Source organism: Homalodisca vitripennis, chromosome 1 (genome assembly GCF_021130785.1).
Source record: "Homalodisca vitripennis isolate AUS2020 chromosome 1, UT_GWSS_2.1, whole genome shotgun sequence".
Classification (NCBI taxonomy): domain Eukaryota; kingdom Metazoa; phylum Arthropoda; class Insecta; order Hemiptera; family Cicadellidae; genus Homalodisca; species Homalodisca vitripennis.
This window is the reverse complement of record NC_060207.1, coordinates 179,908,760-179,925,460: the sequence shown is the minus strand read 5'-3', so window position 1 is coordinate 179,925,460 and position 16,701 is coordinate 179,908,760. Positions and strand designations below refer to the sequence as shown.

The 16,701-nt window shown below is 34.7% G+C and overlaps 1 protein-coding gene across 2 annotated transcripts in view; it reads left to right on the top strand.

The window, feature by feature from the left end:
• LOC124352805 (translational regulator orb2) overlaps positions 1–16,701 on the top strand; it is a 902,153-nt gene that overhangs the window by 521,359 nt on the left and 364,093 nt on the right. For both annotated transcript variants that reach the window (XM_046802484.1, XM_046802485.1), the window contains exon 2: positions 9,658–9,775. In XM_046802484.1, the coding sequence (XP_046658440.1) occupies positions 9,658–9,775 (118 nt within the window). The remainder of the gene's footprint in view (positions 1–9,657; positions 9,776–16,701) is intronic.

Here is a 16,701-nt window from a genome sequence, read left to right as displayed (position 1 = left end):
TGTGATACCGTGTACATCTGCAGGTGCTGTAGTAAGATGATGGAACTCTGTGGTAAGCGTAATTACCAAGTGTCTTCACGTCTCGGAGCTACCTAGCTGACACAACTCAGTTGCGGTGTGATACCGTGTACATCTGCAGGTGCTGTAGTAAGATGATGGAACTCTGTGGTAAGCGTAATTACCAAGTGTCTTCACGTCTCGGAGCTACCTAGCTGACACAACTCAGTTGCGGTGTGATACCGTGTACATCTGCAGGTGCTGTAGTAAGATGATGGAACTCTGTGGTAAGCGTAATTACCAAGTGTCTTCACGTCTCGGAGCTACCTAGCTGACACAACTCAGTTGCGGTGTGATACCGTGTACATCTGCAGGTGCTATAGTAAGATGATGGAACTCTGTGGTAAGCGTAATTACCAAGTGTCTTCACAGCTCGGAGCTACCTAGCTAACACAACTCAGTTGCGGTGTGATACCGTGTACATCTATCTGCAGGTGGTATAGTAAGATGATGGAACTCTGTGGTAAGCGTAATTACCAAGTGTCTTCACAGCTCGGAGCTACCTAGCTAACACAACTCAGTTGCGGTGTGATACCGTGTACAACAACAGGTGCTGTAGTAAGATGATGGAACTCTGTGGTAAGCGTAATTACCAAGTGTCTTCACAGCTCGGAGCTACCTAGCTGACACCGTTGCGGTGTGATACCGTGTATACCGCCAGGTGCTATAGTAAGATGATGGGACTCTCTTGTAGGCGTAATTGCTTAGTGTCTCTTTTGCTCGGAGCTACCTAGCTAACTATAACACAACTCAGTTACGAGCATTCCGTACTCTGAAATTGCTAATGTATAGAGCCTTATACAAATCATCACTTTCTCGTACATTTAAAGATTAACTAATTTTATGCACTGTAGTGAACGTGATTAGTTTTAATTCTTTCTTTGGATTTTTATAAATATTCATTTGTTAACAAAATTTCTTTCACTTGATTGTGTGTATGTGGACAGATATTATCACTTAAATCTAGTTTTGAATGTATTCACTCTTATTTAATGTGTTACAAAGTATAACTATTTTCAGAAATGAAGGTGTCAGTTTTAGTTTTTGGTAATTAAATTCTAGGTTTGAATAAAGTATTAATCAATTATTCAAAATCTATTCCCGTATTCAAGTTTGGTGTCGAGAATCACACAGTTGCCAATTATCACAAAACTTTTGTAAAAAATAAATTGTTTTAGAATAATCTGGTTTGACAAAGCCAGATAAATTTGTTTTATTTTGTGACAATACATTATAACTAATTAAATTTTTACTATTTAATTGTTGGGTAAAATTAAAAATTATACACTTTTAAATTTTGTTTTAATATTGAAGAATGGACAAAAACAGAATCATTTGATTGATTTATTTTGCGTACAATAATTTAAAAGCCCATAGTCCATCATGTTTTAACTTAAATCCAATTGATTTTATACTCTTGGAAAATTTAAATATTTTAATTTCATTAATATGAGGTTATTACTGGCAGACTTCGTTGCGGTATCATCACAAAGCAATTGAGTGGCAAAACATCTATAAAAGTAAATTGAATTCCAACCCCCAGACGAAGGTTACCCGACTACGGCCGAGCAGGATGTACTAGATGGTAGTGTGTCCCTCAGGACTACAGCTTCCTGCCTCTGATTCCCAAGTCTGTCCATTTTCCGATTTTAGGTCAACTGGTTTAGTCAATCACTTACGGTTAGATAGGTTTTGGTGTACCTCAGGCAAATCAGAACTCTATTTAAGATCTTGATAAAAGACATTATAGAGAGCACTTTTAATAATACATTTATTGTTGTATAAAATATAAAAATTGTATATCGTGTGAAGCATGGAATTCAGTTAACTGGTATAAATGGCAAAAAGCTTTTATAAATGGGAATTATTGGTGTGTGTCATTATGTTATAACGATAAATCACACAAGGATTATGTACAGGAATAAAAAATTGAGTTTTTGCATAAATACTCGTTTTTGAAGCATATGCGTTTACTCTGGGTTTCAACTATGTGTTAAAAATGAGTGTTAAACAAAATATTGATTAACATTTGCAGTACTAATAATACGAAAAAAGAAATGGTAGTTTATTTTACAACATCTATTTACACAATATTAGGATTAAAAATATGCAATACTTGCAAAAAATACACTATAGATAAGAGCAGTTGTTCTATTTGGTCAGACATGGCCACAAAGAACCGTGTGAGTTGGATTGGCTGTCATTCCCAAATAATTTATATATTTGTTTTTCCCCAGTTTAATACTCTTAAAAGGATTTCTCTAGATGTCATTCTAATTGCTCATCAATTCAATGTAATAATATAATATATGATGCAAGGGTAAGAGATATTCGTGATTTTGCTCTATTATTGAGAAATAAAACACGATACGATCATTAAAAAGTACTGTATTTCTCTCTCAGATGCCGGTAGAAAAGTCTGGGATAACACTCGTACTATCAGCTGTTATTTTATATCATAAAATACATAAAAGGGTTCCTGAAAATGTTGTAGCACACAAGTAAGTGCAGAGTGATCTAAGCATGGATTTCTTGGTCCTTGCTTGCTAGGGTCAATTCTACAGTCATGTATTGTAAATCATACCGCGTTCAGAGGCTTGAAACATACCGCGGCAAAAGTCCAAGTTTCCCTTTATCGTACTATTTACTGCGATCTCTATTTAGTAAATCTTGTATTATTATTACATGCTTTAATTTTCTCCTACTATTTCTCCTAATTTTGTGTTTTGTGAACCTTATTCAAATAAATAGCTTTACTTCCAGGACCTATCCAACGGCACAGAATGTTTGTAGTGTTGAGATGTCTTCCTGTAACTATTGTACATGATTGGAGTCATTAAGGGATGGAGACCTCAGATGATTACGCCCAGAGTTAGATGTGACATCAAGGTTCTGATGATCATTACTTAGGAATATCCCGATGGATATAAGACAACACCCTTGTTGGAGTACAATACTTTAAGGCAGAAATTGCGTCTCGAAATTTCGGAAAAATTTTAATTTTAACCTAACAGATCTTCCAGATATTAGCGTTATCTTGTCATCCAGCTAAAGATTTTGGATGGTAGCCTACTCTTAATTTTGAAATGGTAAAGAATAGATGGAACAGTGTTCGTGTCTCGGATAGTTTTAAAATTTATATAATAATGTTCTCTGCTGAGTCACCTATATGCTAGATTTGTTAAATAAACATTAATATCAATAAATCAATCAATTCATTTCTCTTTAATTATTTTATATTTTTATTTAAAGAATACGTTAATGCTTCAGTGTAAAAACTATAAACTAAAACTAATACATGCATATGTCAAATCAAATTTAATTTCGCATTAAATGTTTTTTGACTAATTATAAGAAATTATCTTTAATTGAGAAGCTCTGATTTGGGATAAATTCAAATATACTTTACATTGTTGTGTAAATAATGTTGAATTTAATTTATATATAACGTGTTTTATACATATCGAGATAAAGGAAAAAGACGAACCGTTAAGGTGCTTTAGATTCAAGTGAGCGAATTTGCAAACAATTGTTACAAATGGCTAAAGGTCCTCGGAGAAAATCCACCGAGGCTAAGCCATCCGAATGACGAATGTCGCCATTGACTTGCAGATTTTACGATGCTCAGAGAACGCTAAGGCAGACTTTACTATTGTGTCGAATGGCCTTATGGGTCGCCTGCTTACCGAACGTTACACGGTTTGGTACTTACCTCGGAACTTAGCACTTGAGCGTGCGCCCGGCTCCGGGTAACTGCTAAAACAACGGAGCAACTTGGAGGCAACTTTAAGTTTAAGTATTACCTGCATCAACACGTTTGCCCTAACTTACTGAATTTGAACTAGAACTTTAAATGTGGAAAGTTTTAAAACTTACTTTCTCAGGGTGCATTGTAGTTTACAAGGAAACTTTCAAAGTACTAACAAATGCACATCAAGTAAAACATTTTTGTTGGTAAAAAGTAGAAAATATTCTGTCAGTATGTTAACATAGTACTACGAGACAGTTTACATCATAGGAGAAAATCTGACACGAAAACTGCTTCGTAATAGTTTTACATTTAGTCCTAAATATATACGACATTGGATAAGTTTAATTATGCCGTATACTCAGCTCCAGACAGAGACCGATTTCCTCAGTTTTACACTTATTATAAATACCACTCGTATATTTCCCTCTAGAGCTATCTCTTAATTTGGTATTTAACACAACTGTACGAAATTTGGTGCAGTTCATGTTCTTTATCAACAACTATTTTGATAGTCAAAAGTTCCACAGTGTAACGTCTAACATTAAATTTGTACACGTCAAATACAATTCTCTTTTTTCTAGAACAAAATTAGTTCTCTGGTACGTTTAAATTATTTAAAAATTTCAATTTCAATTTCAATTTTCAATTGTTTTTCTTTTGAAGGAAGTGATTTTAATTAAGATGTTTTTGTTACAAACCCAAGATTTTTGGGTGGAATGTTTATACGATTTGTGAAGAAAATCTCAAAGAATTTCAACCAATTTTATATCACCATATACATAAAATATAGAAAAACACTCAATACATGTTCTAGAGTATAAACGCAGAAGTTCGTTTTTATTGTGCAAATCTCTATAAGTGGTCATTTTCACTAGACAATCGTGTCGTGACATCTGCTGACAAGGTGCAAAACTAGCAATCACGAATTAAAAGTGAATTGGAGTGCATATACTTACAAGGGAAGTGTAAATAACAGACCTTAATTATATTTTTTAACACTAGGAAAATAAAATTAAATAGAATAAAAGAATGAAATGTACTGTCTAGCCTAATAGTGACATAATAACAATATATTTGACACTAATGTACTAAGAGAGTGCCTATATTTCGTCAGTCGAGTAAACATTGTTGCCTTTGCACCATAGCGTCCACTGGGCTCAGCAGTAGCAGCAGCACAATAAGAGAAAAGAAAATCTAGCGTTAAAACCAATTCAAAAGTCTTTGTGGCCCAAAAAGCGGAAGAATGGAAAGTAAACGATGCGTTGGTTTGATGGTTACTTTACTTGTTCAACACAAACTTAGTTTCGCAGAGAGGGGTATTCCTTAAATTTACTTTAATGTAGCCATAATATTATATTCCATTCATAAAATAATATAACATGAATTTGTTAAATACTATTACATATTTGCTTTAACTTATTAAAACGTTGGAACTATATTATATTTAAATGTTCAGATAATTACCAGCAACGACAAATTTGCATTTAATTTAATTTAAATTGCAAAACAAATTACGGTTTTATATTTCCATAAATATTTTCGAGCAAATAAAACAACATGGAACTCAATTACAAGAGTATGAAGGTAATGTGTTTTACATTAGTCAAATACTCAGAAACTTTTAACTAATCTATGAGTATGTTACATCACGTAGTTACTGGATCCAAGGTAAATTGTTTTGCGCTTATTTTGACAGTCCTTATTCTATGAAACTGATACGTTCTAGAACTGGACTCTATTAAACCCCGAGGACGTTTTACTATGTTTAATTTTATAGCATAACAGATATTGTGTACTTCACTATACTATATTGAGATTAAAAGCTAAGTTTGCCTCCAATTATCAACAGGTAGGTTGTTAGATGATTGTATATAAAATGATGGAAGCAAAACATAACTAATTGTTTCATTTACACTGTTTATTTTACTCCTCTGTTGTTTTAAACTGCACAGTTCACAATATAACACCGAATAGATATCACACTCTATCTACTGTATCTATTGTATATTGCCTTTTGCATAGTGCAAATTTAATCTGCAATTAAAATTTGCGACGTCAGCATGGCTGGCATGAGCTGAAGCCCGCGGTAGCGCGGTTTACCTGCAGCAATGGCGGTATTGTCAGAGCCTGGTGGATAAATCGACCCTACTCCCAGGGGTGAAGCTGCCAGTGCCTCTCCTTCGTTTGCATTAATGTTGCCACTGGGACTCCACCTCGACCCTCTTCCCAAGTCGCTCGCTTTCACTTTCCTTTCCTTACAAAGTTTTCCCTTCCTACTGTTAGGAAATTCTTGACGATATGACTTTTTTAACCATTTCATTTGAAAGGGATTATTTATTTTTCTTTATTAAGCTATTACAACAAATCATGATTATTTATAAAATAAAATTATCTGACCCATTTAGTTTTTTGTTGTTTTTTATTAGACCAACACGTTTTGGCTAAGCCAATTTCGTAAATTCTTGTCCTATTAGCTGAGGTAATAGGTTGATTCGTCTCAAATTGAGGGGTTGCAGCGTTAGGAGCTACGAAATAGATATTGGGGCGATTATAATTTTATATTATGCACAAAAATCAATATTATAATTAACTTTAAAATTGGCTAAAACCAATGAGTTCCCAAAGGATCAGTACTGGGTCCAATTTTCTTTAGTACTCGTATATCCATATGTATTCTTTTACATCTACTGCATCTTTTAAGGAGAGCTTTCACATTATTAAAGTATAACATAGTGAAAACACCGTTCTTTATACCGAACCTACAATTCTTCAATAGTCCTAATTAAAAGCCAACCATTGCCCTTGTATTGTTATTGATTTTATATGGAACATCCACTGTCCGCGTAAGATATCGGGACTGCATGTGGATGATGATTTTTCAGATTCAATATACCTAAATTTCACAAAATAACTTTATGTTCTCTCTAATATTAGTTAAATCATGTTTATGTTATGGTCTACTTGTTTGGGTTCAAACCCTAATAATGTGTTTTATACCTTTGCTTCGCCCTTTCGAACAGCGCTAGGCAATTAAGGGATTTGGGATTCGAGGAAATCATACGAAAGCTGACACAGTTGCAGCACCAAACTGGTTTCCTGGTTCGCTAACTTATCGTGGCAGCTCTAGTTTGAAGAAAAGTCCTTGTCGTTTACTTTATAATTATGATTTTAAGAACATAACATTTCTCTTCCGTAAATCTCTCCTTCGTAGTAAGTCTATGAAATAATTATTTGTACTAAACTTAATAATATAAATGTTGTAGAAAACATCGTGCATGTACACTAAACACGAGCACGTGTGAATCTAACCCACCAGCATTCAGAGCTGGTATTTCTCAAAATTTAGGGGCTTGGTTTTCTTAAATTATCAATGTATCTAACAGAAAAATAAACGTTTGAAAGACAAATAAATCTCGTGGTGGAATGATTCTATTCAATATTGTTCATAAACAAAATTATAAAAAATATTCTTTGATACAGTATTTAATAATCCGCAAGCAACAACTTTGTTTAAATTTAATTATTATACTTATTGTATAAAGTAAGTGGTACTTTATTCTATTAGTAGATGCTAACGCCTTGTATTTGTTAATCACATGGGCATATATTTTACGTCATTAAAGTTGTTTGGATTTGAATTCACACAAAAACTGTTTATTTTTTCAATTATAAATTTTGATTCTTTGTTTATTCTTATAACGCATTATTCTAAAATATTGTTTCTTATAACAAAGTACATTTTGTATGTATCTAGTATTTTAACGTTTCACTTTCGAAGTAAAATCCCTCGTTTTATATTTTGTAATTTTGATTTAGAGCTGCTTAAGAATGGAACTCTGCATATTTTAAGTGATGAATAATTTATATAGTTTACAATAAATAATTAAGTATAATTTGTTTCGATGACATATAAGTATCACGTTTGAAACATTGCAATTTACAAAAGCACCTTGTGTAAGTCTTGCTCCGATTCCGAAATGTATAAAATAAACTGTAACAGTTAAGACGGATGATTTCTTTAATATTTGGCTTTAATCCGCCGCAAAATTTCCCCCAGTGACAGACTTTCTGCCGAGTAAGAACTCGTAGGCTTGAGATCAAACCGAAACCGATGTTTACTTTCAATTCTTCCGGTGTTTGCGCTTGCAAAGGCTGTGGAATTGGTTTTAACTCTGGACTCCATCTGTTCTGCTTCACTTTATATCACTTTTGTCTCTCTAAAGATTAGTCAATGAGGATAAGCAAAGACTAGAGTAAAGCATAAAATATTCATAGATATATTAAATCATTTTTTGTGAATGTGTCTTTTAATTTTATATATTGTTATTGTAAAAAGGGTTGAACAGATATATTCTAGGTCTTTATTTAAATATGTTATTAGTATCTCATTTTTTTAATTCAATAAACATGAAAATACGATTTGTTTGAAGGTATACGCATTTTGTTTCATGATATTTATTATGTGGGAGATAAAAGCAATACTTAAAAATGGAAGTTTCAAATGTATTGATTATTTAGCATATTTTTACGTACCTCATGAATTTTCTGAACAAGCAGTTTTCAAGAAATTGTACATATAAATCTAACAAAATACATAAAGTTTAAGCAAATTTGTGGTTTTCATGTTAGCAACCATTTTAATTGTTTGCGACGAAATTACAATGTAGTGAAGTAAGTTATTTATTTACAACTTACGAATTTTATCTAGTCATCATGATGCTCTTTAGAACAAAACAATAACACTCAGAAGAATGTCGGTTGTATTCTGATTAAACCTTTAGTAATATTAATCATTACTGTGGTCTTTTTTACCAGGGGAAGCAGTCTACATTTGCCGAATTGCAGCTATCTGAAAAGTAACAAGATGTTCACTCGGCGAAGACAAAGTGTAAAGAACGAGGACGCGACACTTTCGTAAATTATTTTCATTTTCTAATGGATGTCAGGCTTTTAAAAGGTATTCCCTAATGGGTAGCAGGCCTTCAGCAAACCCCTCGGTGTGCAAAGGCTTCGTTATAATAATGTCGCAAACTTAGCCTTGCCGATACGTCTCTTTAATTAGAAGGTGTTGTGGTGAGGTGCGAAAAACAAGTCGTTTTCCTTAACCCTCTTTGAGGTTTTGAGATCTTTCTGATCTTCCACGTTGTCTGATCCTCGTTGATTGTTTACAAGGAAAATTAGTTGTGAACAGATCGGCTGATGAAACTACATGCGATGTTTCCAAGGTCAGACAGCACAATTATGAACTAAAGCTTAGTAGACATAATGCTAGGAAATTAGTATAATCATCCTCAACGACTAAGGACCAATGGGTCTTTCTCAATAGAATCGGTGTGTCTACGATTGTGGCTTTATGTAGCGTTCTTGATATATGAAATGAGGAACTGTAGTTTGTATACACGCTATTTACTACGTGTTAATACAATCCGCATTGCATGAGTATACATATCATAATTATTATCTTATGATTTCTTTTTGATTTGAAAGTTACATAATTCAAACAAATTGTACTCTGTAACCGGTTAGAACCAGGTCTTCACAGAAATCCATTCTTATAATTGTATCAACTGATTGTTAATCATTGCGGTCGAAATATTGATCGACATGTCTGCTGTGTGTGCTGCAAAATATCTAAGTGCACCCGATCCCCATTTCTTTATCATATTATGCGATCTTTCCGATTTGTAGAATCTCCAGTAGCCCTACCGGCCGGCCAATTAATTGACGGCGCTATACTACAGTGAGAAGCTGGTACATAGGGGTTGTCTATACACTACCAATTTACCGTGTAATTGGTATAATTTATAAGACGTTCTAGTGAACTAATGAGTACGTGTCTGCTGTTGCAGGAACGAACGATGGGAAACGCTAACGGCACAAGCCCTCTGGATAACATGAGGAACCTGGAACACTACCTGAGTGACATCATGAGAGGCACTACGGACACCCCGGACCACCATCTTAAAGGTATGTACCTCGAGTATCGTATTGTTAATTAATTAACCAAGGAACCAAGTAACCGTAAATAGTATGGTCTGAGGTAATCAGGATTGCAGACTCTTCTTATAAACAATGTTTTAAAGTAACATTCAGTACGAATTTTTACTTGGACAATTCCCAAATAATTCGACAATACGGTGAGGGCCATAGTAGAAATCTCCATTACCTTGTTGCATCCTATATACTTGCAGCAGGGCCGAAGTTCGGGCCTCCTGAAGACCACTCGCAGCTGGTGATTATGATAGGAGACAGAACCCATGCCCATAATCCACCCTGCCTCGCTGCTTCAAAACAAAAAATTCGAAGAGGGCTCATTTGCCTGAATTCCGATTAATTCCATTTCAATTCAATAAAAGTTATGAGGAGACTCAATTCCTCCATACATCATATCACCAGATTGAACCAGGCTAGAACGGTCAGGTATATTCGAATATCCCTATCTGGGTAGTGAGTTATCCAAAAGATCCATTGAGTCAAATATTGACTTTGAGAAGGATCTCTTTGCTGTTAACTCACCTCGTCTCTCTCCACGTGGTCAGGTAGCTCAATAACTTTATCTTGGATTTTATCTTGTACCTGTATAGGTCGAAATTAGTTTTTATTTCCAGTAATTATTGTAAATGGCAAAATGATGTATTAAGTTTAATATCGGCCCGCACTCTTACAGCGCATCGAAATTTTCAAAAGCATTTATAACATCTTATGTGACCACTAGGAAAAACTTCATTTCGTCACCTCTTCTTGGTCTCGTAGATTCTATCAGGGCCTGGGTCTTGGACACCTAACCAAACTGGGAAATGTCTCTAACAATCGTTAAGCTGCTCATCGGGAGAAGTGTCAATCCGTACCCCCTATTCTGCTCGCTACATCAATCTTAGAATGTACTACAGTGAAATACTAGCAATAATACCTACTAACCTAACTATAGATAAGCTTAGGAGAAATGCTTTCATCTCTGCTCCCATCCCTACTCACTGTACCTTACTGAGAATGTGTTGGAATTTAACATCGTCGTTATTCGTAACCTTAACCTGTCCCCAATCTCATATCCCTGGCAATTTTGAATTGTCAAAATATCAATCTTTAGATATTTTAAGTTTGTATAGTCTTCTCATCGTTTGTGTTATCTAGCATGTTTATCACTGAACAGCTTTTCCAAGAATTTCAAGTCTGAAAAGCTAAATAGTCATGTGCAGAAACCCCTAATTCAAGCCGCCATATTTAACAAGCAACAACAACAAACGCATATGAAGGCAATGGTGTCTGATACCTTTGTTGTTGTTGCTTCAATACTTACTTCAATATTTTGCAATATTAATTTTAATGTTTATGTGGCGAGTTATAAAACATACTAGATCACAAGTGGTTTTAAGGTTTGGAGAACATCCATTTTGGAGAACATTCACATCTACGATTTTAATCTGAAATCTGGTGAGAATAGTGTTTAAAAATGTTTGGGTTTATGTGGAGTCATCAGTTAGTCTTAAAATGAGCATAAATAAGACAAGCCGTAATCAAAAAGTAACTTATTTGCGTTGATGACGTTTAGTTGTGTATCGCATTATAATTACGAAACTAGAAACTATTCAAAGAGTTCCACATAATCCATTCTCCTATTACGTCTCCAAGGCGCCACCACAGATGGTGCTGATTATCCATCGACAAGCGGCTACAAACGAAGCTTATTTGTTCGTGATATGAATCGCGGAAGTTTCAAGAGGATTTATTTTGGAGCGGCAGCACTGCTCCAACTTCCGGAGGGCTTACCAACTAACTTCTCGTCGATCCCAACTTCCGACCAGATCTTCCAGTAAGATGCTAACTTCAGGAACAGCGTGCTCCTATTCATTACGTGGTGTAAGTTCAATTCTAAACCATTTTTGATACGAATTCTCGAAGGAGTTTTCTACGAAAGATATGACATTTATTCGGTAATAATGAAAATACTAAGCATAAATGAAGGGTTTCTTTGTTTACCCTCATTTTTCATTATTAACATTTTTCATGAATTCAGAATATAAAGCTATTTTATTACCTAAGTATATTAGAAGTAGTTTACTACAAAATATTTGAAAATACAACTGTTTAGATTCGGCAAATAAACTATACAAGTTTAATTGATACAAGTATATATTTAATTGAGAAGCTGGTTTTATTGGTAACATAATTTAAGCAACATTATAAGTCTCTGCAGACATTAAAACGCAGATGTAATCACCTTAAAAACTACATAAGTTTGAAAAACGTATAGTGTGGCTTACGTACAATATTTGGGGCTTAAGTAGTGTGGGACTCATACAAACTACTCACTAATGACCTCCTCTCCATTATACATAGACCATTAGTCTAGCCCTGTTCCACACATTATATCAGGCTATGTCTATATTCTTCAGGTCTTGCGATTCAGGTCTGCGTAAAAGCGATTCACGGTAATGAGATCTCAGGCGTTTCTCCAAAGGTTCAACCGTTCACAAGTACTGTGGAATTTGACTATCGCAACCTTGTATTCTTCTCTTGAAGCGTTGCTGCTATATAATCTCGCATAAAGATCGTTGTCTATTCCCTAAGAACAGCTTTTGCTCTTTCCAGAAGTGAAAAGGTGTGACGGGTGTTGTCGACCTCCCAAGTATAGTATAGACTATTGGAAGAATGTGCCTTCCTGATCTTGCACAGGTAGAGTCGAAAGTATCCGTATCAGCTGAGGAGTAATACTCCATCTCATCATGCTGTGGGCGTCGTGAGAGGAGCAGTTCATCGGGTTCTTGTCTTTATTTGTCACATTTTGGAGGGTGCGATTTCTCTCCCCTGGATGATCGGATACTAACTGCCACGCTTTGGGTAGTTGATCGATCCCAGTGATCACTAGCACTGCCGGATCAGATACGTAAGCTTCTTACGGTTATAAAATTAGGTAAGTTTGTCCTCCGAAACTTCCGCACCATGTTCATCACCAACTGAACTGTCAGCTGTCAATAAAAAGCGTTTACTTGAGTATGGACCTCTAAACATTGATCATCAGCCTTCTTAGAGACGTTAATAACCCCTTAACCTTGTCGACAGTTCAAAATAGAGAATAGTGTTGACTGCACCTATTCTCAAAATCTTAACTATATTTATCATTAGAGAAAGATCCTTGACTACAGGCTTGGTGTTGAAAACTTCTCTATCGGTTCGAACCGGATTCAATATTTTGGTTAGTAGCACTACTTCAGTTTAGGCTAAGGTAAGCGACAGCTTATTCTTTTCCATCCAAGATATGACCTTATTCTTATTTAGATTAAAAATCAATAGCAGCCTGTTGTCATTTGACAATAGTTTTCTTAATTCATCTTTCACAGCGATACCAGTCATGTACCGAGGTTAGTACAGGCAGAATTATAGTGGGTTGCGTCCACTAATTAAGTCAGTGTGTTTTAAATTTATCTTTCTTCCAAAAACAAAATACATCCCTCGGAACAGAAATGCTAATTAAGACAAGTTAAAAGATCGTTTTTAAATCTGGAATAACAATATTAATGTTATGGCTGAATAAAATAAAGAAACGTTTAATGAATGAACCGTCGGTAAAATATTGTTACTCTAGATTTGTCCCTTATATAATGTACTGCCGACAGGTGATGAACACCTCCATTCATGCGCCAGTCTGAGCATGTCACCTCAACTTCATCCGGTAACCATAATCTGCTTATTATTATTAATCGTTTACCGTATCCTCTCCCCTTCATCCTGCTGTTTGTAATTAGTTTTGCAAACAATAATTGTGAAATTAACGACGAAACTGACAACCACCGTGCTGAGCGCCGGCGGAGGAAGTCATTACCGGGTGGTAGGAAGATAACTGTGATGTTGCCGTCGCGGCGCCCTTGCAAGGTGGAATAGCGTACCGTAATAAAGCAACTCATTAATAGCAAGCTGGTGTCTGGAGAGTTGACACCTTCTCAACTCAGTATGCAAAAGTGTGTTGCAGATTTAGTGAGATTTTAATATCAAAGAAGTGTTCTTCTGGTCTCACAATAATAATGGAATTGAATTATGCAACATAACTCGGCTGATGATGATGATTGTGTGTTCTATGAAGTTAAAAAATTCTATTTTAAGATATAAAATTTTGTATTTTCTCTTTTGTAATAATGTCTATTCACTGCTTAATATATTAAATGCAACCATTTATTATACAAAAACTGCTGAGTGGTTGTAGATTTTATAAGAATAAGTAGATTATAAACATCTGTACAAATTTTGAAACACAAATTTTCAATAAAATAAGAACAACCACCTTACGTTGATTATAACTAAAAGAGGTTGTACATAGTGACGATGTAAAGCGTTGAAATAATGAACTGAAAATCAAACGTTTTACTTTACTCCTCAGTAAACAACACAGGGAGAGAGTCATGTATGCTTTCCGGAATTATACTTTTTTCAAAAAATACATTTTTTTGTAAATTAAATTATAACTTTTATTACTCTTTGTGTGTATACGGTTTTAACGTATGCAAATACTAATATATGTTTGTAACAAGTTTTTGATAAAAAATATTTCATTTGTTTGAAAGTGTTGGATTCAAACCCCACGATTTTAACAAAATTAAAAAACCCCAATCTTGAAACCGGCTTTAGCGATATTCAGAATTATTAATAGATGTTAAAAATAGGTCTTCCATTGGTGTCTATAAAATATAGTCCTCAAGTTAATATAATCGAGCTTCCGAAATAAACATCGCTTCGGCTACACTGACATTCCGTATCGGCGAAATGTTCAACCGTTTAAAACACCCGGGTGGAGGGGGCTGACGGATGAGGATTTTAGAAGATCTGACATGAATATTGTACATTTCCACACGTGTCAGGTCAGAAATGTGTACGTCTGACAACATACACTTAAGTGCTACGTTCCACCTCAACAACCCGCAGGCACGGAATTGCTCGTAAAAACGCGTTCAATTAATTTTCCCGGTTTCTTTCGTAATATAACTGGCCAGTTGTTTACAGTTGCGCTGACAGCTTTTAATTAAAACTGCTTCTAAAATGCTCCGCCCAGAAAGAACTCGCGTTCTCTAAGAAGCTTATGACAAAAGCCACTAAATGTTTCTGTCTTACGTACGACGTTTTAAGGTTGACTGTTTTGGTATTTTAATTTGTCCAATAATGGCTTTAAGTTAGCGTATTGTTTAAAATTTATTAATTTTTAGTTATCTCCGTCATAAGGAAATCTTGTTAATTAAATACTTTCCCACTATATAATAGTACGTTTAAACGTACGAAACATTTTTATTGTCTCTGTGCTACAAAGTTTTAATTATTGCTACTCTTATATTTATATTTTTTATTATTATATTTATATATATATATATATATTTAATATATATATATAATTTATATATATATATATAATTTTTGTATATATACTTTAAATATATACTTTTACGCCAACATCACTTGTGTCATTGTGTCAGTATCATTTCAAATTAAAAAACAGCAATTGAGAGCTTCGTAGAGAATATTTATTGCAAGTGGTTCTTTCTGGAAAAGCGTTTACGACGCGACGGTGATACAGTTAAGGGAAGTGCACTGAATCCATTACGTACAGCCGAAGTTGATGGATAAAAATGGTCGAGGACGATGGGAGCAGTCAACTTGATTGTAAAACAATCAGACGGGGTTTAAGGATGTAGCCCGGAGCCTCCAGTCCAGGATAACTTTCTTGTTATTCCATCCTTTTATTATTAGATAACTTTCTCCTTGGAGCTAGGTACGGCGTTACGCTCCTCTCCCTCTACCGCTCTTGGAGTTTATCCCATGTTCTGGACCTTCGTAGCGATCTTATCAGTACAACATGGAAAAGTTATTATAGGGTATTTGAGTGCATGAGCTGGTTTCTATCACCATTTGAAATTACTAAGTGTAATTAGTACATTCTAAGATAGTAATCGTATCCCATTCTCAGATTTTAAAATAGCCCACCAGATATAAAAAATATAAGGTAGATTTAAGTAAACGACTAAAGTTTTTGTAAAGTGTGCAAACATCATCACTAAAAGCATACGTAAACTGGTAGCTAAGTGATTAGCGTATCATCAGTTTTGATACTGCATTTTCGCTCGCTAACAAATAATCACCTGGGATTAGTGTAAAGTAATGTAATAATCCCTGCTAAATTAAAATTATTTGCAAAAAGTCAGATAACGCAATGCAATAATGTGGAATAACACATCCATGACCTTCTCTTTGGGGAAAGAGCAATGGAATGTTTGTTTAAATGTGTTTATTGACGATGGATGGTTTGAAAGGATAACTTGATTTCAGATATTTTTATTAAATATATGATACAAGAATACAACACTACGTTTCGAGAGTTGGAATCCATCCTCTTCTTCAAGTGCCATAAAGCGTTAATGGATGAAACCTACATAATAGAATGTGATAACAATTGTGTCAGGTGTGAACTTATTGAGGCTTCCCCTTCTAGGCGACCTTTCTATTCAATGTAGGCCACTTTGGGTATAAATATTTTTTTAAGCATTAACCATTCAACTTATCTTATATCTAACTAAGATGATAGATTTTATTCCTAGGAGCAGTGAAACGTCGTAACTGTAAAAATGTGGCTACCAGTTTACAATTTGGAGCTTTATCGATCAATCTTGGCCTCCTAAAGGTATTTTTTTGAAAACTTGATATTTACTAATGATTGTAGTTTGTTTAATCTGTGCTTTACCTTATTAGTATATTTTGAAATGTTTACTTTTTCAGATTTTCAGAAGCTTTGCAATCAACCGAGTCATGCGCGTCAACGCCACTGTATTTGATGTAGAACATAAAGGGACTTGAAGAACGGCGCGGCGCGCAAGTCGGTCAGGGGTCTTTGTTACTTGCATAATTAAAACTCGGTG